This window comes from Heloderma suspectum, chromosome 4, assembly GCF_057233095.1.
Source record: "Heloderma suspectum isolate Gila_16-S chromosome 4, 16-S_ref, whole genome shotgun sequence".
Lineage (NCBI taxonomy): Eukaryota > Metazoa > Chordata > Lepidosauria > Squamata > Helodermatidae > Heloderma > Heloderma suspectum.
The window spans coordinates 96,030,066-96,053,128 of NC_139461.1; the positions used below are offsets into that span (position 1 = coordinate 96,030,066).

Consider the following 23,063-nt stretch of genomic DNA (forward strand, 5'->3'; position numbering starts at 1 on the left):
AACTATGTGCTGTGTGAAGTATTCCTTTTATTTGTCCTGAATCGCCCACCAATCAGCTTCATAGGATGACCCTGGCTTCTAGAATTTTGAGAGAAGGAGAAAAATGTCTCCCTATCCACATTCTCCACACCATGCATAAGTTTTTACACCTCTATCATGTCTCCCCTTACCCTCCTTTTTTCCAAGCTAAACAACCCCAGCTGTTGTAACCTCTCATGGGGGGGGGGGGGAATGCACCAGACCCTTGATCATTTTAGTTGCCCTTTTCTGCACTTTTTCAAGCTCTACAATATCTTTTTTTAGGTGACCAGAACTGGACACAGTATTCCAAGTGTGGCCACACCATGGATTTGTATAGGGGCAGTATGATTTTGGCAGTTTTATTCTCAGTTCCTTTTCTAATTATGCCTAACATGGAGTTTGCCTTTTTTACAGCAGCCACACACTGGGTTGACATCTTCATTGAGCTGTCCATCACAACCCCAAGATATCTTTCCTCGTCGGTCACTGCTAGCTCAGATCCCATCAGGCTATACTTGAAGTTGGGATTTTTTGCCCCAATGTGCATCACTTTGCATTTGCTTACATTGAACCATATTTGCCATTTAGATGCCCATTCTCCTGGTTTGGAGAGATCCTTTTGGAGCTCTTCACAGTCTTTTTGTTTTAACCACCCTAAATAATTTGGTGGCATCTGAAAACCTGGCCACTTCAGTGCTCACTTCTAATTCCATATCATTTATGAACAGGTTGAAAAGTATTGGTCCTAATACAGATCCCTGTGGGACCCCACTATTTACTTCCCTCTATTGGGAGAATTTACCATTTATTGCTACTCTCTGCTTTTGTTCTTTAACCAGTTTGTTGTTGTTCAGTCGTTCAGTTGTGTCCGACCCTTCGTGACCCCATGGACCATAGCACGCCAGGCCTTCCTGTCCTGCGCTCTCTCCCGGAGCGTGCTCAAGTTCATATTCATTGCATCCGTGATGCTATCTAGCCATCTCATCCTCTGCCGTCCCCTTCTCCTTTTGCCTTCAGTCTTTCCCAGCATCAGGGTCTTTTCCAGAGAGTTTTCTCTTCGCATTAGGTGGCCAAAATATTTGAGCTTCAGCTTCAGTATCTGTCCTTCCAATGAGCACTCAGGGTTGATTTCCTTTAGGATTGACTGATTTGACCTCCTTGCAGTCCAGCGGACTTGTAAGAGTCTTCTCCAGCACCACAGTTCGAAAGCATCAATTCTTCGGCGCTCAGCCTTCCTTATAGTCCAGCTCTCACAGCCATACACTACTACTGGGAAAACCATAGCTTTGATTAGACGGACCTTTGTCGGCAAGGTGATGTCTCTGCTTCTTACTATGCTGTCTAGGTTTGCCATAGCTTTCCTCCCAAGGAGCAAGCGTCTTTTAATTTCATGGCTACAGTCACCGTCTGCGGTGAACCTGGAGCCCAAGAAAGTAAAATCTGTCACTGCTTCCATTTCTTCCCCTTCTATATGCCAGGAAGTGATGGGGCCAGATGCCATGATCTTCATTTTTTTAATGTTGAGTTTCAAACCAGCTTTTGCACGCTCCTCTTTCACCCTCAACAAGAGGCTCTTTAGATCCTCTTCACTTTCTGCCATTAGGGTGGTATCGTCTGCATATCGGAGGTTGTTGATAATTCTCCCAGCAATCTTAATTCCGACCTCTGATTCATCCAACCCGGCATTTCTCATGATGTACTCTGCATATAAGTTAAATAAGCAGGGTGACAATATGCAGCCTTGTCGTACTCCTTTCCCAATTTTGAACCAATCGGTTCTTCCATGTCTGGTTCTTACTGTTGCTTCTTGACCCTCGTACAGGTTTCTCAGGAGACAGGTAAGGTGGTCTGGTACTCCCATCTCTTTAAGAATTTGCCAGAGTTTGTTGTGATCCACACAATCAAAGGCTTTAGCGTAGTCAATGAAGCAGAAATAGACGTTTTTCTGGAATTCTCTTCCTTTCTCCATGATGCAGCGAATGTTGGCGTTTAACCAGTTACTGATCCATAAAAGGACCTGTCCTCTTATTCCATGACTGCTAAGTTTTCTCAGGAGTCTTTGGTGAGGAACTTTGTCAAAAGCCTTTTGGAAGTCCAAGTAAACAATCTCTATCGGATCACCCATGTCTGAATGTTTATTGACACTCTCTAATAACTCTAAAAGGTAAGTGAGACAGGATTTACCTTTGCGGAGGCCATGTTGATTCGTCTTCAGCAGGGCTTGTCCCTCTACATGCTTACTAATTTTAACTTTAATAATGCTGTCAACCAATTTACCCAGAACGGATGTTAAGCTAACGGGCCTGTGATTTCCCAGATCCTCTCTGGGTCCCTTTTTGAAAATTATTCAAAATTATTGGTATTACACTGGCCATCTTCCAGTCCTCTGGTATAGAGGCTGATATTAGAGACATGTTGCATATTTTGGTTAGCAGATCAGCAACTTCATATTTGAGTTCTTTGATAACTCATGGATACCATCTGGGCCTGGTGATTTATTTGCTTTCAGTTTATCAATAAGGTTGAGAACTTCATCTTTTGTCACCACTATTTGCCTCAGTTCCTCAGATTCCCTTCCTGAAAACATCAGTTCGGTTACAGGTATCTGTCCTATATCTTCTGCAGTGAAGACAGATGAAAAGAATTCATTCAGTTTCTCTGCGATCTCCTTGTCCTCCTTTAACTCCACTGGTTTTCTGCTTCGGATATATTTAAAGAATTATTTACCTCCCCCTGCCCTCTGCTTTTTGTACTGCCTAGCTTGATGATGAGTCTGGAGAACTCAAAAGCTTGCACACTTTTTTGTGATATTTTGGTGGTTCCTAATAAAGGTATTGCACAGTGGTGAATTTTGGAGGTTTTCTTCTTAGACCAACATGGCTAGCTTTGCAAAATATCTCCATACCCCTCACACTGAAAGAGCATCAGCCATCACCATCCTGAGAAACTACCCAGCAATCTCCCTAAGAAAATGAATTCATAGATAAAAATGGCTGCCTATAATTATGGCTGACTGGTATGGAAAATCCCTCTATGATCCATTCAAGTGTGTGAAGGAGCAACAGAAATCCAACAGCCCAACATTTGTTCCATGTGGTTTGTTTTGGTCTTTGTTGGCAGGCAGAACCTCATTTCTAAACTATGCCCTGTTATATTAGGAATATATCCTATTTTCAGACTGTCTAGTAACCAGGTACCAAATTTCAGCTTTCTAGCTAGTGTTGTTGTGGTATAACTCATTTGAAGTACAGTCCTTTCTCCCACATTTCAAAAGAGGCCTGTACAAATCTTTCAAGCTTTCCTAAAATTTAGAGTGTCTTGGGCTATATGTGCACCAAATTTCAGCTTTGTAAAAGAGGTGAAAGTACTGCAACCATTTTGGGATACACATCTTTCCTTTCTTCATCTGCATTTTGAAGGAAACATGCAGATATACTCCACTTCCAGACTTTTCTAGTAATGAGGGTGTTGTGGACTATGCATGGGCCAGGTTTCAGTTTTTCTGGATGGTCTAGAAATACCTTAAACATTTTGAGGTGGACATCCCCCTCCTCTGTTTTGAGGCAGAGAACTACAAATATTAAATTTTCCTGGTAATCAGGATATTCTGCTCTATTCATGTACTACATTTCAGTCTCTAGGTAATGTGGAAATACCTTAACAATCTCTATACATACAGTCAGGGCCAGAAATATTGGAACAAGGATAACTGTTTTGGCAGTTGGCCTCTGTACACCACCACACTGAAGTTGAAAGGAAACGCACCCAGGTGGGAGTGAAGTCAGGACTTTCAGCTGTAATTCAAGGGGTGTGACAAAAGTGGGGCACTAACCATTCAGGAAGGATAGCCAGTGGCATACACCCCCCCCCCAATCATTGGTGGCTCATAAGTAATGGAACAAACCAACATCATTTCAAACTTAAGGATCACCTTCAATACCTGGTTGAAAATCCTTTGCAGTCAATGACTGCCTGAAGTCTGGAACCCATGGACATGACCAAATGCTGAGTTTGCTCCCTCGAGATGCTTTGCCAGGCCTTTACTGCAGCTGCCTTCAGCTGCTGCTTGTTTGTGGGTCTTTCTGCTTTCAGTCTTGTCTTCAGGAAGTGAAAAGCATGCTCTATTGGGTGGAGATCAGGTGACTGACTTGGCCATTGAAGAACATCCTACTTCTTTGCCTGGAGAGACTCTTGGGTAGCTTTTGCTGTATGTTTTGGGTCATTATCCATCTGCAATATGAAGCGGCATCCTATCAGTTTGGCAGCATTTGGCTGAATCTGAGCAGAAAGTACAGCCCTATAGACTTCAGAATTCATCCTGCTGCTTTGATCAGCAGTCAGGTCATCAATAAACACCAGTGACCCGGTTCCATTGGCGGCCATACATGCCCATGCCATAACACTGCCTCCACCATGTTTGACAGATGATGTGGTATGCTTTGGATCATGAGCTGCCCCTTTCCTTCTCCATACTTTTCTCTTCCCATCATTCGGGTACAAGTTAATCTTGGTTTCATCAGTCCAAAGAATCTTATTCCAGAACTGGGAGGGCTTTTTTAGGTGTTTGCTGGCAAAGGCTAATCTGGCCTGTCTGTTCTTGAGTGTTACCAGTGGTTTGCACCTTGTTGTAAAGCCTCTGTATTTACATTCATAAAGCCATCTCTTACCTCCTCAAGAGCGTTCTTGATCTGGCTAGATGTTGTGAAAGGGTTCCTCTTCACCATGAGCAGAATTCTGCAGTCATCCACTTTAGTTGTCTTCCGTGGTCTTCCAGGCCTTTTGCTGTTGCTGAGCTTGCCAGTTAAGTCCTTTTTCAGGATGTTCCAAACTGTTGTGTTGGACACTCCCACTGTTTTTGCTATCTCTCTGATGGGTTTATTTTGTTTCCTCAGCCTAATGATGGCCTCCTTCCCTCGCATGGACACCTCTTTGGACCTCATGTTGGGAGTTCCAGTGAACAGCTACCAAATGCAAATGTAACACTCAGAACCACCTCCAGGCCTTTTATCTGCTTGATTGGTCATGGGGTACCCAGGAAACAGGCCACACCTGGCCATGCGGCTGCTTGTCAACCATTCATTCCATTACTTATGAGCCACCAATGATGGGTGTGTGTGTATGCCATTGGCTGTACTTCCTGAATGGGTAGTGCCCCACTTTTGTCAAACCCCTTGAATTACAGCTGAAAGTCCTGACTTCACTCCCATCTGGGTGTGTTTCCTTTCAACTTCGATGTGGTGGTGTACAGAGGCCAACTGCCAAAACAGTTATCCTTGTTCCAATATTTCTGGCCCTAACTGTATCTGTTTGCTATGGCTTTCCCCAAGTCATGACCTATCTTTGAACCAACCTCATTATATGAGTGTGTGTGTGTGTGTGTGTGTGTGTGCATGGTCTTTGTTCATTTTTATTCTTTTGTAAATCACTTCGGGATTTGTTTCAAATGAGAAGAGGTATAGAAATATTGCTAATAAATAAACAAACAAATAAACAAACCAGTGAATATGTAAATCAACCATCTCTCCCTCACACATGTATAAATTGTGTGTGTCTGTGTCAAAGATGCAAATACTGTCATTTGATATAGTAAGCTAGAAACACCATGTTATTCCATGCTCAGTCCAAATGTTCTTCCTTGTTCCTGAAAAAAGCATCTAGACAATGTTCTGTGCGTCCTCAGATTTTAAAAGACTTGAAGATGTTTGGCACTTCAAAGCAACACAGCATCCTTAATGTTCAGATTACTTGATAATTGTTTTTTCTTCTTTCCTGATCAGATCCAACTACATTAATGGAATAAAGGTATTTGCCGCCTTTTTACTTGAGATCTCAAAGCTCCATGGGGAATTAAAGGAAGCCTCCAATTTGAAGACTGAGACATGATGGTCCATGAAGCAAATCATACCTATTGGTTTTGTACTTCTTTTATGTATTGTTACAATTCCAAAGAAATATGTTAAAAAATCCCTGAAACTCTAAGGGCTTTTCTAGAAGTTCATGTCCTGAACTGCTACACTACAACTTATTCTAATTTTGAATGCATTTTGTCCCTTAAATTTGTGTACTTCAGTCATTCCTACATATCTTATTCTACTGTGGAACACTGCCATACATTCATTTTGAAACGGGTGGGTTGTTTCTTGAGAAAGTAATCCCACCTGTATAAAAATGAGCACTCACGTGTCTATTATAGACCCCAACATAATATGCTTTGTGTTCATTTTTAGTTCTTGTGAGTTTAGCACCATGACAAGACAAAATTAGGTACTCAAGACTGTTTTCCCTACATATTTCTCTACTACACAGTTTCATTGGTACAATATTCCAGTAGATTCTATCTGTAACGTTACCTTCTATCCATTGCAAACTTCTTTTTCGTTAATGTTTGAACACAATGATTTTCTAATCCATATTGCTGCTGATAATAAAGTAATAATTTCAAATTGTACCACAGGTCAAACTGGATAGCTTTACCTTAAGATTCTTTTTAAAATCCAGCACACCATTTAAAATTATCTCCAGCTTTGTTAATAAAACTGTATGATTTTTCTCTGTTTTCTATCTGCAAAGGAACCTGGGTGTTTCACCAATGTATGGAGACTGTTCTGAGTAACAGAACATTTTTTAAAATAGGGGAATCCACCATTGTCTGTTTCTTCATCCCAGCAGCCCTAGGTGCAACCTGAAACCATCTCAGCACCTGATAGAACCTAATTTGGATGTCTACAGCCTCATAAGAACATAAGAGCCATGCTGGATCAGACCAAGGGTCCATCTAGTCCAGCATTCTGTTCACACAGTGGCCAACCAGCTGTCGACCAGGGACCCACAAGCAGGACACGAGCACAACAGCACCCTCCCGCCCATGGTCCCCAGCAACTGGTGTGCATACCTCTGGTACTGGCGGTACCACAGAGACATCAATAGTCTTTTCTGCCAGGGATTTGTCTACCCCCCTTTTAAAGCCATCCAAATTGGGGGCCATCACTACATCCTGTAGTAGCAAATAGTTTAACTCTGCACTGTGTGAAGAAGTACTTCCTTCTATCTGTCCTGAATCTCCCACTGATCAGCTTCATGCGATAACCCCAGGTTCTAGTATTTTGATACAGGGAAAAAAATGCCTCCTCCCACATTCCATTAAGACTGTCACTTAGCAGCAGCATTCAGCAACAGCCACTCCCACCCCCATTCTTTTTGCTTTGTTTGCCATCTAACCTGAGGAAGAATTCTGAAGAATTCAAAAGCCTGTACGCTATTTTGTGAGTTTTGAGTTGGCCTAATAAAGGTATTGCCCTAATATGGACTTCTGAAAGTATAACAATTGTAGAATTGGCTTTCCTTAAGAATAACATGGATGTCAAAGATAGATTATTCATGTTTAAAATGAATTTCATTATCTTGTTGGTTAGATGAGCTACTTCCACTGAAAGGGAATATGATGCCACCTCACCTAGCTTACATACCTGCTTTGGCACTGCTTTTTGTAGCTGTACATGGAAGTGATGTTTAACCTATACTCATTAAAAGAACACATGTAAATTCAGATGACATTCAAGCCAGAATTAGATTAGAAATTGATGTCAAAACCTGGGCAAAAGTGACCCTAGAGTCTCTGAGGCAGTGGCAAGACAGTTCTAAAACTACTTTAGGTTTATTTGGGGCAGGTACTGGTTCTTTGTTTTTTGTTTGACTTTTAATATATGAACATTGTGGGAATTGTTTATAAGGAGTTCTATGAACTGACTTCTTTGGTTAAAAATAGAGCTGAATGTTGGAACTGTTAACAACATTGGATTGTAGTTGTATTCTAGCTTGTTTGGGGCCAAATTAAGAGAGAATATACTTTGATGTTTTACTTTATAATAGGAAGCTCGTACTTTCTAATTTGTTTAATTTTTAAATTCTCATTTGCTTACCAGTGATATGAGTACAGTAATTTTCTTATTTCTAGTTATTCATATATTTTCACATTATACTTCTACCTTTTCCCATTTGAACTTAATCAGTCTCATTATACAATCAACGTCTATTTGTAAGACATTAATTAACCTTTTATGTGTGTCCTGATGCCGTGCTTAGAATGTACATAAAAAGGTAAAGGTGTCCCCAACCATAAAGTTATTTAAAATTTAGACAGTGTGATTATTTACTGATAAAACATTGAGATATTTGGGACTGGGGTTTGGGACTGAACCTAGAAAACAGGAAGCCACTACGAGGTGCTTAAAATAATGTAAATACAATCAGAAGCTGTCCCATTCATACTCTCTACAGTGTTGTCACATAGGTGGTCTTCTCTTGAATATTAAATTTAGGGGGAACAGGTCTACCAATTTGAAGCAGAAGGAGCTGTACAGAGTGGTCATTGGCTGGGCAGCTGTGATGTCATGAAGCACTCTCTGTCCAGAGCAGTCTTCCAGCTTAAAGCAAACACAAATGTGTGTGTTTTAATAAAACAGACGTTATATGATTATACAAACACTTTAATTGAACAAAAAGATGGCTAACACTTTTGAGAGGGGTCAAACTGGTGAGGAAATCAGTATTTGCTAAAGAGGTAGATATATGTGTCATTTGAAGAGCAAAGACAGAGGGCAGTTTGGATTACCCTGTGGTGACAAAACATGTTAGCTCCTGTTTTTATGTATGTCTGTAGGTGTGTACCCTCAAAGGCCTAAAGTGCTTGTGTGAGAGAGCTGTTGCATGAGATCAGTGGTTCACTTGACTGGTACAATGCTGTACTAATGGAACTAAGTAATGTTGCCAGTTTAATTATCTGCAGTCTGAGATAGATGTGAGCTTGAAGCTTGTCCCATGTTAGCCATTTACTTTCTGCAAGGAGAGATACTGACATTTGTTCAGAGACAAAGGTTCAAGGACCTTATTATGACTTTAAGTTACTCTGTTAATATGTTGGTGGGTTACAGTATTAGTGGTCAGATGCACAAAAACATTTTTTAGAAAAAGTAAGGTATGCACTTGCATCATCCTACCTATTTAAATCAAAGTAGAGAAGGCAAAAGCTTGCCATTATTGAAAAAGATGAGAAGGTACTCTTGTGTGCATGAGTGGTTAAGATAATATGCAGCTGTTGCCATTAAGCAATGACCGGGGGGGGGGGGGGTCCCTAGGCTGAAGTAGGTAACTAGTTTCAAATTTCCTATTTGCAATGCCTAGTTCCCTTTTTCAGAGATGGGCTGATTTTAGTCTTGTGTGCACTCTCTCTTTCTCAGATTAGGACCCACACGGCCTAAAAATGAAGGTTACATTTACAAAACGAGTGTGTGTACAAATCAGTTATATCGTAATTAAGTGCTCCTGCATTTTGCTTAAGGGTGCTTCCAGATGAGACTTTTATTGTGCAATCGCCCTGCCCCCAATGAGGGGGGCAGATAACGTTGTCTTCCACTTGTAACCCTGCCACCACTTCTTTTGGAGGAAATGACAGAATAACTGCACAATGTATTTTATTTATTTTTATTTACAATACTTATGTACCACTCCACATCTAAGCAGATTCTGGAGCAGGGAACAATAAAAGAAATAAAACAGCATATTGAAAGTTTTCTTGAACAGAATACCAATAAAAAACAGTAGCTGGTCAGTCAAGGAAGGCTTGTTGAAATAAAGATGTCTTCAGCAGGTGCCAAAAACAACACAACGTTGGTGCCTGCTTGACCTCCAGAAGCAGGGAGTTCCACAGAAAGGAAGCCACCACACTGAAGGCTCTTCTCCAGGTGGATTCCAATTAGGCCATAGCTCCATGCGGAACCACCAGGTGCATCCCATCTGATGACCTCAATGACTGGGCAGGTTGATAAGGGAGAAAATGCTCTCTCAAGTATCCCGTTTCAAAGTTGTTTAGGGCTTTACACACTAGTAGCAAAACCATAAACCTGGCCTAGTAGCGAATAGTCAGCCAATGCAGTTCCCTTGGCAAAGGAATTGAATGCTGAAGAGGGGCAGCTTGTGACAACAGCCGAACTGCTGTGTTCTGCACTAACTCCAGCTTCTGGACCAGTCTTAAGGGCAGCCCCGCATACAGCACATTGCAGTAATCTACTCTTGAGGTTACTAGCACCTCAACCACTTTGGCCAAGCTATCCCTGTCCAGGAAAGGCTGTAGCTGGTAAAAGGCACTTTGGGCTGTTGCGGCACTTGGGCCTCCAGTGACAATGATGGATCTAGGACTACCCCTGTACTATGAACCTGATATTTCACAGGAAGTGCAACCCCATCCAGAACAGGCAATGAACCTGCTCGAGACTCAGAAACCACTCACCCACAGGGCTTCTGCCTTGCCAGGATTCACCTTCAGTTTATTGGCCCTCACCCAGCCCATCATTGAGTCTAGGCACTGATCCAGGACTTGCACAGCCTCATGTGATTCAGATAGAGCTGATGGTACTTGGTTCCAAATCCCCTAATGACTGCTCCCAATGGATTGATATAGATGTTAAACAACATTGGGGACAAGATGGTAGCCTGCAGAACCCCACAGCTCAATTACCAAGGGGCTGAGGAACGATCACCCAGTGTTACTCTCTGAAATCGACCCCGCAAGTAAAACTGGAACCACTGTAACAAACTACTTCCAATGCCCAACCCAAAGAGTCGATCTAGAAAGATACAGTGGTCAATGGTATCAAAGCTGATGAAGGATTGAGCAAAACTAACAGGACAGCTTCCCATGTCCCTCTCCTGATAAAGGTCATCCAAGAGGATGACCAAGACTGATTCAGTCCCATAACCAGGTCAAAACACAGACAAACCTCCAACAAGAGGTTTCTTCAACAAGAATTCCACAGTAGGGTGTGGCGACAAAAAAGGCCCTCTAACTCAGGGATGGGCAAAAAGTAGAGCACTCCAGATGTTTTAAACTTCAACTCCCACCATTCATGACTATTGGCTATGCTGGCAGGGGTTTCTGGGAGTTGACTACCTTCTGCCCATCTATTCTGTAACCCGGGGAAGGAAAGCTGGTGCCCTCCAGATGCTTTGGACTACAGCTCCTATCATCCCTGAGCTTGGCCATGCTGGCTGGGATTTATGGGAGTTGTAGTCCAAACCATCTGGAGGGCACAAGGTTTTCCTACTCCTGCTTTCACTGAATGGATCTATTACAAGGAGTTACGGAAAAGGAAAACTATGCAAAGCGTACAACGTTTCTGCATAATCTACCCCACTTACAAGCAAAAGACAATGTTTGGCTAATAGTTCCACAAAGGCCCTGATTTGTTAATCGCAGCTGATGTATCTCTTTCCAAGTCTTTAATCTCTTTGAACAGAAATCTTTGCTGCTCTTCTCTTTAGCTGACAACCATTTCCCCCTAGTTTTGTGAATATGTTTTTGTCAATATGTAATTTAAAACTGTTAAAAGGCCTTTCAATACATCTGTCTTTACTGGTACAATCTTCTGTGAAGCATTAATTGCTTGCAGCATTTCATCAGAATCAACTGCTCTGATGCTAATTACACTGGATAACCACTAAAGCTAAAAACAAAACAATTATAAGACATTAATATGTGAGAACTTGCTCATGGCTATTTCTAATGAGCATAGTGGGGAAAGGAATCTTTCCCCATTCGTATTCATAATTGCAATATTATTATTATATCTGGGCTTAAAGCACTCATGAACAGTGAAATTAGATTTAAAATTTCATTAAAAAGATTTCCGCATGATCACATTTCATACATTTCTTGCGCACAGTCGCATGCCTTTCCTCATAGCCAGCCTTTTCACAGCTTGAGCACATTGCACATTTCTTTGTACTCCGGAAAATGTCATACTTCCCTCAACAAGAACGTTCATTGCTATTGTGACTGCTGTGTAGAATGTGGTTGTGCCCACTTGCATGGTTGGATATGGGTTGTCTTTAGTGATATCCATCATAACTCCCCTTATTTTCCTATATGCTTGTTGTGAATCTTATTTTATTTTCTTCAGAGGCTATACATATACCTCATGGTAATAGAACCCCTCTGTGGAAATGCACTCCAAACCAGGCTTTTTTTTTTTTTTAAGTGGTAAACAGCAGCACAGCTATCTGCCTGCAGCAAGCCTAAATCCTCAGCTCCATCATGTCTGGGTTGGCTAAGTTGACGGAAAAGTCGGTTGCAAACGAGCTGTGAAATGGTTACAGTATGCTTGTGGTACACTTGATGTCCTCATGGAGAAAAGCCCTGCAATCAGAGATGCCTAACTAGTTATGTGACCCCTGAGCTTAGCTGTTTAAATTGTTTTTAAATTTTGCATGCTAAAATTTGTATGTTTTGTAATTTTTGTGACCCATCCAGAGGACTTTGGCTATTGGGTGATATAGAAATAAACAAAATGAAATGAGATCTAGTTTGGTCTACTGCATCTGCCTAGAGTCTGCAGGCTTCAGCACTGAATTTTCCTTTCTTTTGCAGAATTCCTCATACCTTACTTCTGATGAAGAAGCCTATCAAAAAATGCCCCACTCAATCATGCAGCGGAGACACGAAACTGCCTTCTGCCAGATTAGAATATTGATCCATCTAATGATTTATTTTATTTTTAACATTTATATAGTGCCTTATTTGTTAAAAAGTCATCAAGATGGTAAAAAATGATTTAAAACAATAACACCTTAATACAGTAAAAAGAACATAAAAACCATGCAATATTAAAGCTACATAATTAAAAAGGCTAAATTGAAAAGTTGTGTCTTCACACCTGTTCTGAAGATCAAGAGAGTGTGGGTCAATTACAGTTCTTGAGGAAGAGCCTTCCACAGTTTGGGAGCAACACAGGAGAAAGCCCTTCCACGCATGCCTGACAAATGGGCTTCTGCAGGTTCATAACAAAGCAGGCAGCCCCTTAAATATAGCCCAGTATTTTTCACTTTGACTGGTAGTGGCAGGGCTGGTGTCAAGGGTAGGCATGGTTGGGCACCTGCCAAAGGCCCATACTTCATCAGGGGCCCACTCACAAGAACCCCCTGGAATTGCTCCTCCTCTTCATCATTGCAACCTGCTTGTTTACCTGCCTCTTACACTGGCCCAGGCAACAGTGGTGGTGAGAAGGAGGTGTAGCAGATGCTGCTGCCTACTTGATTCCTGGCTCTTTGCCTGTCAAGCAAGAAAGTGGTAGCAATGATGAGAAAGTGGATGAGGAGCAAGAGCAACTGATGACAATGGTGGTGAGAAGGTAGACTCACTGAGGGAAGGGGCCCAGTGAGGGAGTTTTGCCCAAGGGCCTTCAGAAACCTGGAGCTCTCCAAGTTTCCCATCTATACTATGCTGAGGGTTGCAGAAAGGCACCTTGTATATTGCATCAGTGCTACATGAAGGACATGTTCATGGATTACCTGAGTGGCTGTATAATGAAACATACAGAAAGGCGGAGAAAGAAACCCCTTGGGGGAAAAAAGCACATGTAAAGGAGCCAACGTTAATCCTGTAAAGAATGTGGAAGTAGAAGCCTCAGTAAAGGTGCGGGATAAAAGCCTCATGTAGAAATGCCCTTAGTCAGTTAGTCAGTAAGGGCTTCTTCACACTGAGCTTTTATCCTGCTATTGTGCTCACTCAAGGAAGTTTGTGGGCCCTTTAGATGATGTTGTGAACCTCCAAGGTGTCTCCTGCACTAAATGACCTTCATTCCATTTTTAAATAGATTGGAGATAATGAGGTATCAGATTACACCGCTGGTGTTCCCTCATAAAAAAGGAAAAGCCACAAGAAGAGGAGGTAGATCAGTGAAACATATGGAAGACTAAGGGACAGAAGAAGGGGGGGAGAGGAGCACGTGTAAAGGGAGTCTGATGTGATCCTACATTTAAAACGGAAGCAGAAAGCCCTGTTATAAATGCAGGTTTTTAGACTGGTGTAGAGATGCTCTTTATCTAGCTAGTTGTGGGGAGGGGGGAACCACAGCCAGGTAAAAAAGTAACGAAAACAGTGGAAACTGAGACAATGATGAGGGGAAATGGCTTATAAGGCAAATGTTTCCTAGACATCAGTCTTTGCTTGCTGATTCAGCGGACAAAGATGGCAATACGAGGAAATTCTATAACTGCTTTATTTCACTGCCATGGTGAGGCACTGTCTTTTTGTTTTATTACTTGCAACTGTCAAAGATGGGTGTGAAAACCTTTGAACTGTGCCTGAGTATATAGTAATCCTTAATAATAATGTAACCCTGTGTTGTAACTTGTTAAACCCTTGCGGGATGGCCAGAGCACAGACTTCTTTGGCGTCGGGGTCTGAGGAGTTTATTATATTTCTATACTGCCCAAAAGCCGAAATGCTCTGGGTGATTCACAACAATTAAAATACACCATATGATACAATATAAAATGTAATAGCTTAAAACCACAATATGAAAGTACAAACCACAATAAAACCTAGCAGCAATGCAGAAATTTAAATACAATAACAGATTTAAAACAATAGAGCTAAAAGACTAAAATGCCTGGTGTGAATGATTCCTGGGACTAATTCCAACCTTCCTGCAAAGTACAACTGCTCTGGAACTAATTTGAACTCTCCTGCAAGGTAGGACTGGCCAAACCAGGCCTTCAAGTCCCCCAAAGTACCCAGTAGCCATCCCCCTAGGCCAAGAGGCATTGAAATTACTGAGGTTATGTGGAAAAAATCACACCAACTAAAGATTGGATAAACGTTTATTAAGGGAAAAAAGGGGTAGAGGGAAAGGGAAGAATGGAAATAGCAAGTTGCACAAAAAGGTACAAAGCCAAATTACTTAAACATACACATAGAATCTTGTAAACACACACCCAAGCAAAATAATAAAGCTACCTGGCCTATCATACCTTAACATACCTAACTACGGGTCTCCCAGGATAGCAACCAGCTATCAGCAAGTCCAGAACCACCAGGAGGAAGGGAGACACCATGCTTCTACCTCAGCTCTGTTTTAAAGCCCAGCCCTGGCAATCTTGGTAGAAGAGCACCTGCATGCAACATCTTGAATGTAACATGTAGTTTGGTCCTGAGGAGAATACAGACAGGGAGGCTTTGTTTTATTTATTTATTAAATTTATTAATCGCCCATCTGGCTGGTCACCCAGCCACTCTGGGCGATGTACAACAATAAAAACAGTTTATACAATAAAATTCAACATTAAAAACATCACATTTCTAAAATTACCCTAGCCCACCCCAATACCTGCCTGAACAACTATGTTTTTAATGCATGGCGGAAGCTCATTAAAGAGGGGGCATGGCAGAGTTCCCTAGGGAGGGAGTTCCACAGAGTGGGGGCCACCACAGAGAAGGCCCTCTCCCTCATCCTCACCAGCCTAGCTGTCCTGGCTGATGGGACAGAGAGAAGGCCATCCGAGGCTGATCTTGTTGAGCAGTTTTAAGGCAAAGCACCAGAGTCATAATACTGTGGAGGAGAGAGCACCAGCCATCTTCTACCATCATAGAGCAGAATGTAAGGCCTATACCAGCAACTGGACCCTCTGTGCCTGCAGTATATATTAGCTCATTATCAAGCCTATCATTATCTGTGGTGGAAATGGTGGCAAAGAAATAATTCGTTCCATCCCCATTGCACCTTCTCAGAGCCATCAGCAGAGCTTTTTTAAGTGGTTAGAAGCCTGTTGGAATCTGGCTTTGAGAGATATATGGTGGAACCCCCAGTTACGAGACACTTTGAAGATACAGTTGCTTACATCTGGCATGACTTAGACCCCAGAGTTGTCACAGTTCAATTAATGGAGGTTTCCAGACCTCCATCAGGTCCCATTTCAATCTGGCTTCAGGCCTGGTTTGGGAACAGAAACTTCTTTGGCCACCTTTGCTGAGAGAGAAAAAGGAGGAGTGTGATCATGTTGGTTGGACCTCTGAATGGCTTTCAGTACTATTAACGACATCCCTTGGATAGATTGTCTAGGTTGGAGGTACTGCATTGCATTCTGCTCCTACTTGGATAGTCAATTCCAGAAGGTGGTGCTGGAGAATTATTGCTCGGCCCCTTGGCCGTTATTCTGTGCGGCTCTATTTTATCTCCCATGCTATTTAACATCTAAATGAAACTGCTGAGAGAAGCTATTTGGAGATATAGATTGAGGTGTCATGAATATATGGATGATACCCAGTTCTCTCTCCTTTTCATCTAATCCAAGTGAAACTTGCATGGCACATATGTTGAGGTCTTTCTTTTCAGTGCCAGGTGAAGACCTTTTAATTTTCCTAGCTGTTCTAACTGTAAGACCTCTCTTCTGTAAACAAATATGTTACTCGCAAATGACACATCACATTCCTAAACACATTTACTTGAAAATAAAAGTCCCATTTTTAAGAAAAGTCAGCTTACAAGAAATTGAAATTGAGTGCTGTAACAAAATCATCTGTCTGGCTTAGCAACTGGGAGTGATGAGCTGTCTATCAAGAGGGAGGCCCCTCCTCCATGATAAAACCAGGGTTGGGGAGGGGGCATAGCCTCACTGGCGCTTAAATTTTGATAGTTGGAACTTAGGGAGTAGGCAGTTAACCTGACAAAGTGGTGGATTTTATCTGCACCTATCATATATAACTGTACTACCCTCTAAATCAGTATCTCCAAACCTGTGATGGACTACAACTCCCAGCACTCTCAGCAACCCAGTTGTAGTCCAACGAATCTGGAAGGTGCCAAGTTAGGGTAGGCTGCTCTAAATGACCCCAGGTTTAGAATTATAGCGTAGCCAGGGATTGTAGTGACTTTTTTGTTCCTGAGTAATTGTTCTATTTTTACTGTTTTCCATTAGTAAGTCCTGCCTTTTCCCCTATGAATAAGCCTCATTTTGAATATTCAGTGCATCCTGAATTGTGATTTTTGAGACTCTTTCTTCACAGACCTCCTGCACAATGCCTTATCCTTGCTCCTGTTTACTGTGTTCAGATTTATAAACAGCAAGGGTACCCCTGACCCAGCCAGGGAAATAGGGTAAACTGGGGAGTGGTGGCAGTGATACTAATGGAGCAGACAATGGGTATAAATAGTTATTAACATTGGAAAGCCTAGGTCATAGAGAGGTGGGTTGCCTCACAAGCGCTAACGAGAAAGGGAAAGTAATACTGCATTTATAAAAGCTGTACACCCTCTGCTGGCTACACACGTCTTTACGGTTTCTCTCCTAAAATCCTAATCCTTTATTTTTATATGTAGCTAACTATAACAATAAACTCAGTTGCTGCCATATGTTCTCCTGTGCTTATTATTTAGTTTGAGAAACAAGAAGTACAATTTTATCTTTTACTTTTGTTGAGCCAGAACTATATTTTCATTAGAAAATGCTGGTTGTTCTGTACACATTCTTTTGAGAAACAAAGGAAGAATATGCATTAACTGGTCTGTGAGGATGACAGATGCACTCCTGAATTCTTCAGCACATGTTCAGGTTTCCAGACAATGAGCAAAGTAGGCTGCGATCCTATACACAATTACCTGGGAATAAGCCCCATTGAACATGTATAGGATTGCGCTGTTAATATTGTATATTATTGACAGAAGTTAATGTGCAACAACCTTTTTTCTTATGGAGGAGGCAGCAAGTCTTCCACTGCAACACTAAGCACACTTCTTAGAGAAGAAGTTATGAATATTGGAAAGCCTAGGTCATAGAGAGGTGGGTTGCCTCACAAGCACTGAGAAAGGGAAGGTAATACTGTATTTATAAACGCTGTACACCCTCTGCTGGCTTCACACTTCTTTACAGTTTAGAGAGTAAGTTCCATACTACACACATTAAAATGAGAGCGTGTAACTTAGAAAAGAAGTGAAATAGTGCATCAGCAGGCAAAATATACCCATGTAGAATACACACGCAGCCTGAGAAAACAGTTGTGGATTCGCATTCCCATCCACACTATGTAGCACAATCAGGGGCTACATCACATGCCTCTCACTGAATGTGTATTGTAATGCAAAAGCATACCCATATGTGTATCTAGCCTGCATATATACTTATCAATCCAACCAGGAAAACATTAATAATATAACCAAATTGTGATATATTTACATAAAGCACATAGAGCCAGTCTTCCTAAGTGATGTACCTACCTCATGCTTTAGCTGTTGTGTTAGCATTTAAAAGGAATTTGAACTTTGGTGTCAATGGGACTCAGCTGACTTAAATGTACAAGACTGAAGTGGGATTCTTCTGGAATATAATGGCAATCCACTGTAATAGGATGAACCAGTTCTCAGCATGCCTCTATTCACCCTCAGAACTGCTATCAATGCTAAATGTAACTCAAAGAACTAATCCCAAGAGTGCCTGGGGGCCTCTGTCTGCACCAAGGTTTGATGCCACCTCTATCAGAGAGTGGGTCAAGTTCAGTTTTTCTGGGATTTATACAAATAAGATGACTCCAAGCTCCATGTCCATCTTTGCAGTGGCATCAACAGTGGTTAACAAGACCAGGTTTTTCTAGTCAGCCAGGAATTATTTTAGCCCGATCAGTATCTAAACTGAGCTCATTTCACCATTCAATCCCATCCCCACCACATCATTGTCAGCCGCACTATCACTGGCATGTTGCCCTCAGCCATTGTAGGGGCTCTTTTCTAGGTTTAGTTTCTATAAATCTAAGTGTTTGCCTCACCTGGCTGAAGCTGCAGCAGGGCTAGCTGCCCCCAGTGAACAAGCTCCTTATACAGCAACTAGCTTCTACATAAGGAAGCAACTGAGGAATGGTTTGGGACCAGGATACTTGATCACCTTCTTCCATATAAACTGGCTTATCTGCTGTATTCATGATTGTAGACCTTGTTCTGTGTCTTGCTGCCATCAGAAGCCCAATTGGCTTGGATGTGGCACTAGACTTTCTTTGTAGTACCATATAGGTTGAAAATCTTTCAGCTGAGAATTCCAGTTGGTCCCCTTATTATTGGCATTTAAACCTGTTAAGATCGTTTTGCTCCACTGCACCTTCAGTTAGTTCCCTCCCCATTTTTTAATGTCTCTTCTCTATTCTGTCAAGTTTTCATTGTTTTTTTTTTAAAGAATCAGATTTTAGCTTTTGTTGTGAGCTAAATATTTTTTATTTTTGAGTCTTTGAACCAAAAAGCAGGATTAAAATATTTTAAGGGCACAAAACTGTGCATGTTTAGACAGAAAGAAGTCTTACAACTTGCAGCATTCCAGGATTTTTTTCTGTCTAAACATGCACAGGATTGTGCCCTAAATAAGTAAATGTCGTAAGAATGTATTCGTTGTATGTAGCTTACTAATCAGCAAACGAACCATTAATTAGTTCATACTTATATGTTTATTGCTTTTAGCCATAGGCCATTGCAAAATGATTATTTCATAGGTATGTTTTTTTAAAATTCGATTTGCTTGTTTGATAGGTTTGTTTGGAAGGGCGATGTTGGTATTTTTAAAATTGTTGCATATGCTTTCATGATGCGTTCCCATGAGTCCTATGAGGAGAGACTAAAAGAACTGGGCATGTTTAGCCTTGAGAAGACTGAGGGGAGGTATGATAGCGCTCTTCAAGTACTTGAAAGGTTGTCACAGAGAGGAAGGCCAGGATCTCTTCTTGATCATCCCAGAATGCAGGAAATGAAATATTAGGCTCAACTTACAGGAAGCCAGATTCTGGCTGAACATCAGGAGAAACTTCCTGACTGTTAAGAGCAATATGACAATGGAACCAAATACCTAGAGAGGTGGTGGGCTCTCCCACACTGGAGGCATTACAAATAAGGCTGGACAGCCATCTGGCAGGGATGCTTTGACTTGGATTCCTGCATTGAGCAGGGGGTTGGACTTGATGGTCTTGTAGGCCCCTTCCAACCCTACTATTCCATGATTCTGTGAGGCTTATAGTTTTATTAATAAACACTTACCTGAAGAACTTTCAAATATTTGCATAAAAGGTGTATAAGATTTGTTTGCATTTTGGAAAGTTACAGCGCAATCCCATGCTCATTTACTTGGAAGCAAGTTCCACTGAACATTTTAGACTTCTGAATAAGCATGTATAGGATTGCACTATATGATCCCTAGGTAAATCAGCATGGGCAATTATCTTGAGCAGGACAGTGAAAGTACAGAAGCTATCTAAAAATAAAACGCAGGGAGCAATCCTACGGCCACTAGACACTGTCTAGAGGGCCATAGGATTGTTCGGTTCCCAGAAACTGCGCTCCCTGCCCTCTCGTAGCCAGCACGGTTCTCGCCGTGCCTGCTATGTCTCTGCACTCAGAAATGGAGCATGGAGATGGGGAAAAGGGGGTGATCCTGGGGGTGGGTAGGGGATCACATCATGGAAGCTGCTTTATGCAGCTTCCTCTTTGGTCTCCTGGCCCTTCACTCTCCCTCCCTGAAGCCATGCCTAGACTAATTTGCCCGTCTAGACAAAAATGCAGGGTGGCCGGAGCACAAAGGAGAGCAAACAAAATTTGCTCTGCCCATCTCTCTCTCTCAAATTGCTGCAGTGCTGTAGTTACTATCACACTGGGAGGTTCCAAAAGCTACTTTACTCTTCCAAAGGCTTTCTGATGTGTATTACTGCTAGTTTTGGGTTCGGTTTTAAAACTGAAGCTTGCAAACAAATCCTCATAATTTTCACTGTATTGTCTTCCCATTGAGCCCTCCTTTACTGATAGATTTCATGGGCCATTTTTTTCTTTTAAAAGATACCGCTGAGAACCAAGACACCCCCCCCCCCCCATGAAGGCTGCAGTCCTAGGTACATTTACTGGGGAGTAGGCCCCATTTAATTCAAGCAGATACCAGACTGAACTGCAGGTAAACAAGTAAAGCTAGTATTTTTCAATGTAGTACTTGCTCCAAATGATTTTAGGTTTTGAGCATTTCAAGCTTAAATATCTGAATTTCCTGTCCAGAGCTTTCGCTTTGACACACGATGCAACAGGAGGCCAGAAGATCATACAGCGATTGAACCCACTAGCAACATTACTAGAGGACGCCTGGGGCTGTGGGCAGATCTGAATTCCAGGACAAGGTTTTCGCGTGTAGTCACAGTAAAGACAAATGCACCTCTCAACACATGCAGAGTGCAATTCTCCCACATCAGTTCAAAACCACAACCCATCCCTTCGCATCTTGGCTCTACAGAGGGTGCGGCTTCCAGGACGCTCCTGAGCCCCGTCATAAAGGGCGAGAGGCACAGATATGGCTCCCGTGGCAATACTCGGCGCGCCTCATGGGAGAAGAAATCGCCACCTCGCGCTCGAGGCACAGATAAGGCCGTTTCGCCAAAGGGGTCACGCTCCGCCAATGTCGCTTCTGCAGCGGTCGCAATCATTACGTTTCCTGTTTTCCCGCCCCCGCACGACGTTGCGCATCACGTTCCGACGGTGACGCACTACGGCGAATCTACGGCACGCCACTTGTGACCAAGATCATCACAAGCGGAGGAGGCCGGCTCCCCCCATCCGGTGAGTAAAAGCCAACGGTCGGCGGTTGCCTCCCTTCTTAGGAAGGCTTCTGCTTAAGACTGTTATAGGCGTTTGTTCGTGGGGGCGCTTGTTTTCGCCTGACTTTCAGCAGGCCTTTTCTCTTTCCCTAGGGCTTTTTGGGCCTCTGTGCTGCCGTCGTTTTTTTCCCCTTCCTCCTCTCGGTGGTGGGCGGGAGGTCAGGAACTACGCTTTTGGCCAATCAATACCCGTTGCCGGACCTAATGCTTCTGAAGAGATTTCTGAATGGTTGGGCGTGGAAGGCGGGAAGATGGAGTTACATAGCGATTGGCTAATACTACAAGACTTCTCACACAGTTTTATGGAGGGGGGATGTCCATAGTGCGCATGCGGGAGCCATTTGTGGTGCATGGCTTCTTGTGTTAGTACTGCGCATGGGTCTTCCGTGGCAGTTTTTTCACGAGAGATGCAGACGTTCTGTGCGCACGCGCAACTTTTATACGGTTTTAAAATGTAGCTCGGGGCTTGTGACTGCGCTTGCGCCACGGCTTTTGTCTTGGGGGCGAGTGATAACACGTACCTTCAGGCCATCCCCCATACGCGAGCGACGAGCGCGCACGCGCCCTGTGGTCATTGAACCCCAAAGCAAATGCTTTATGGACTTTCTAGGCGATTGAGTGTTGCTTGGGAAGCCCTTTTTGTGTGAAGGCCTTATTGCTGACTGCTGTACCCTCAGAGGTTTATTTATTCATAGCTATTCGCAAGTAAATCAAGGGACTCATTTGAAAGTGTGGCACAAAAAAAGCAAGCCATGTTGGTCCATTAGGAAAAACCCAAAATAAGGCAATACTTTTTATTAGAAAACATAAAACCTAGCAATTTTCAGATCTGTCTCCAGCCTTAAGCAAAACACCGAGGTTCCTGGGTAGACAGTGAGCAAAGAGAAACATGACATGGCCAGTTCGCATGATCAAATACCCTGCAGAGGGCTGTGGTGTGGACAGTCATTTTGAATATTCAAGCCTCAGCTGTGGCTTGTCACGTCCAAACCAGGGTAGTGAGAGGGTTAAACAACCCTCACATAACCCACAGCCTGTTCTACAGTTATGCGAGGGTTTAATCCTCACAACCCCTGCCACCTGGGTTTGAATGACACGACAAGCCCCAGCCATGGGTTGGAATATTCAAAAACCATCTGGCATGTGCTGCAGCCCAATAATGACTTAAATAAATTAAGAGATTAATTGTGGGTGGCATACAAGGTAAACAGTTAACTAAAGTGAAATTGTGTAATATTACGTGACGGTTGGAGGGAATGTAACCCTCCAAGTGCAAAGTCCCTTTTCAGGTGATAGAAAGTCATCTTCCTTTGCTTGTAGATTCCACCCCCAATGGCTAAATTTGGTGTTCTCCAAGCCCTCCCCCCCAAAATTAAAGGTAAACTATACTGATCTGTAAGAAAAAAACCTCACAATCTATATTGGACAATCCCTTTATTAGGAGTAACCAAAATGTCACAAAGTGGGCAAGCTTTTGAGTTCTCCAGAGGTCTTCGTCCTGCTGGATGTTATATAAAGCAGGTTGGGATACACACACACACACACATACACACACACGAAGTACAAAAATATAGGCTGGCCTAGTATACCATCCAACATCTCCTGCTTT

At 42.5% G+C, this 23,063-nt stretch overlaps 2 protein-coding genes across 11 annotated transcripts in view; both read left to right on the top strand.

The window, feature by feature from the left end:
• The window catches only part of CNDP1 (carnosine dipeptidase 1), a 35,849-nt gene extending 26,295 nt beyond the window's left edge, over window positions 1–9,554 (top strand). Inside the window, exons 12-13 of one of the 2 annotated variants that reach the window (XR_014790174.1) lie at window positions 1,998–2,185; window positions 5,799–8,155. Coding sequence is in view for 1 of the 2 variants with exons in the window: in XM_084849994.1 (XP_084706120.1) it covers window positions 5,799–5,904 (106 nt within the window). In the remaining variant the exon portion in view is untranslated. Of the gene's footprint in view, window positions 1–1,997; window positions 2,186–5,798 lie in introns of both variants that reach the window. The other variant, XM_084849994.1, reaches the window with a different exon arrangement.
• Window positions 9,555–19,013: 9,459 nt separating this feature from the next.
• The window catches only part of ZNF407 (zinc finger protein 407), a 565,758-nt gene continuing 561,708 nt past the window's right edge, over window positions 19,014–23,063 (top strand). For all 9 annotated transcript variants that reach the window (XM_084850004.1, XM_084849996.1, XM_084849995.1 and 6 more), the window contains exon 1: window positions 19,014–21,416. The gene's annotated coding sequence lies outside the window, so the exon portion shown is untranslated. The remainder of the gene's footprint in view (window positions 21,417–23,063) is intronic.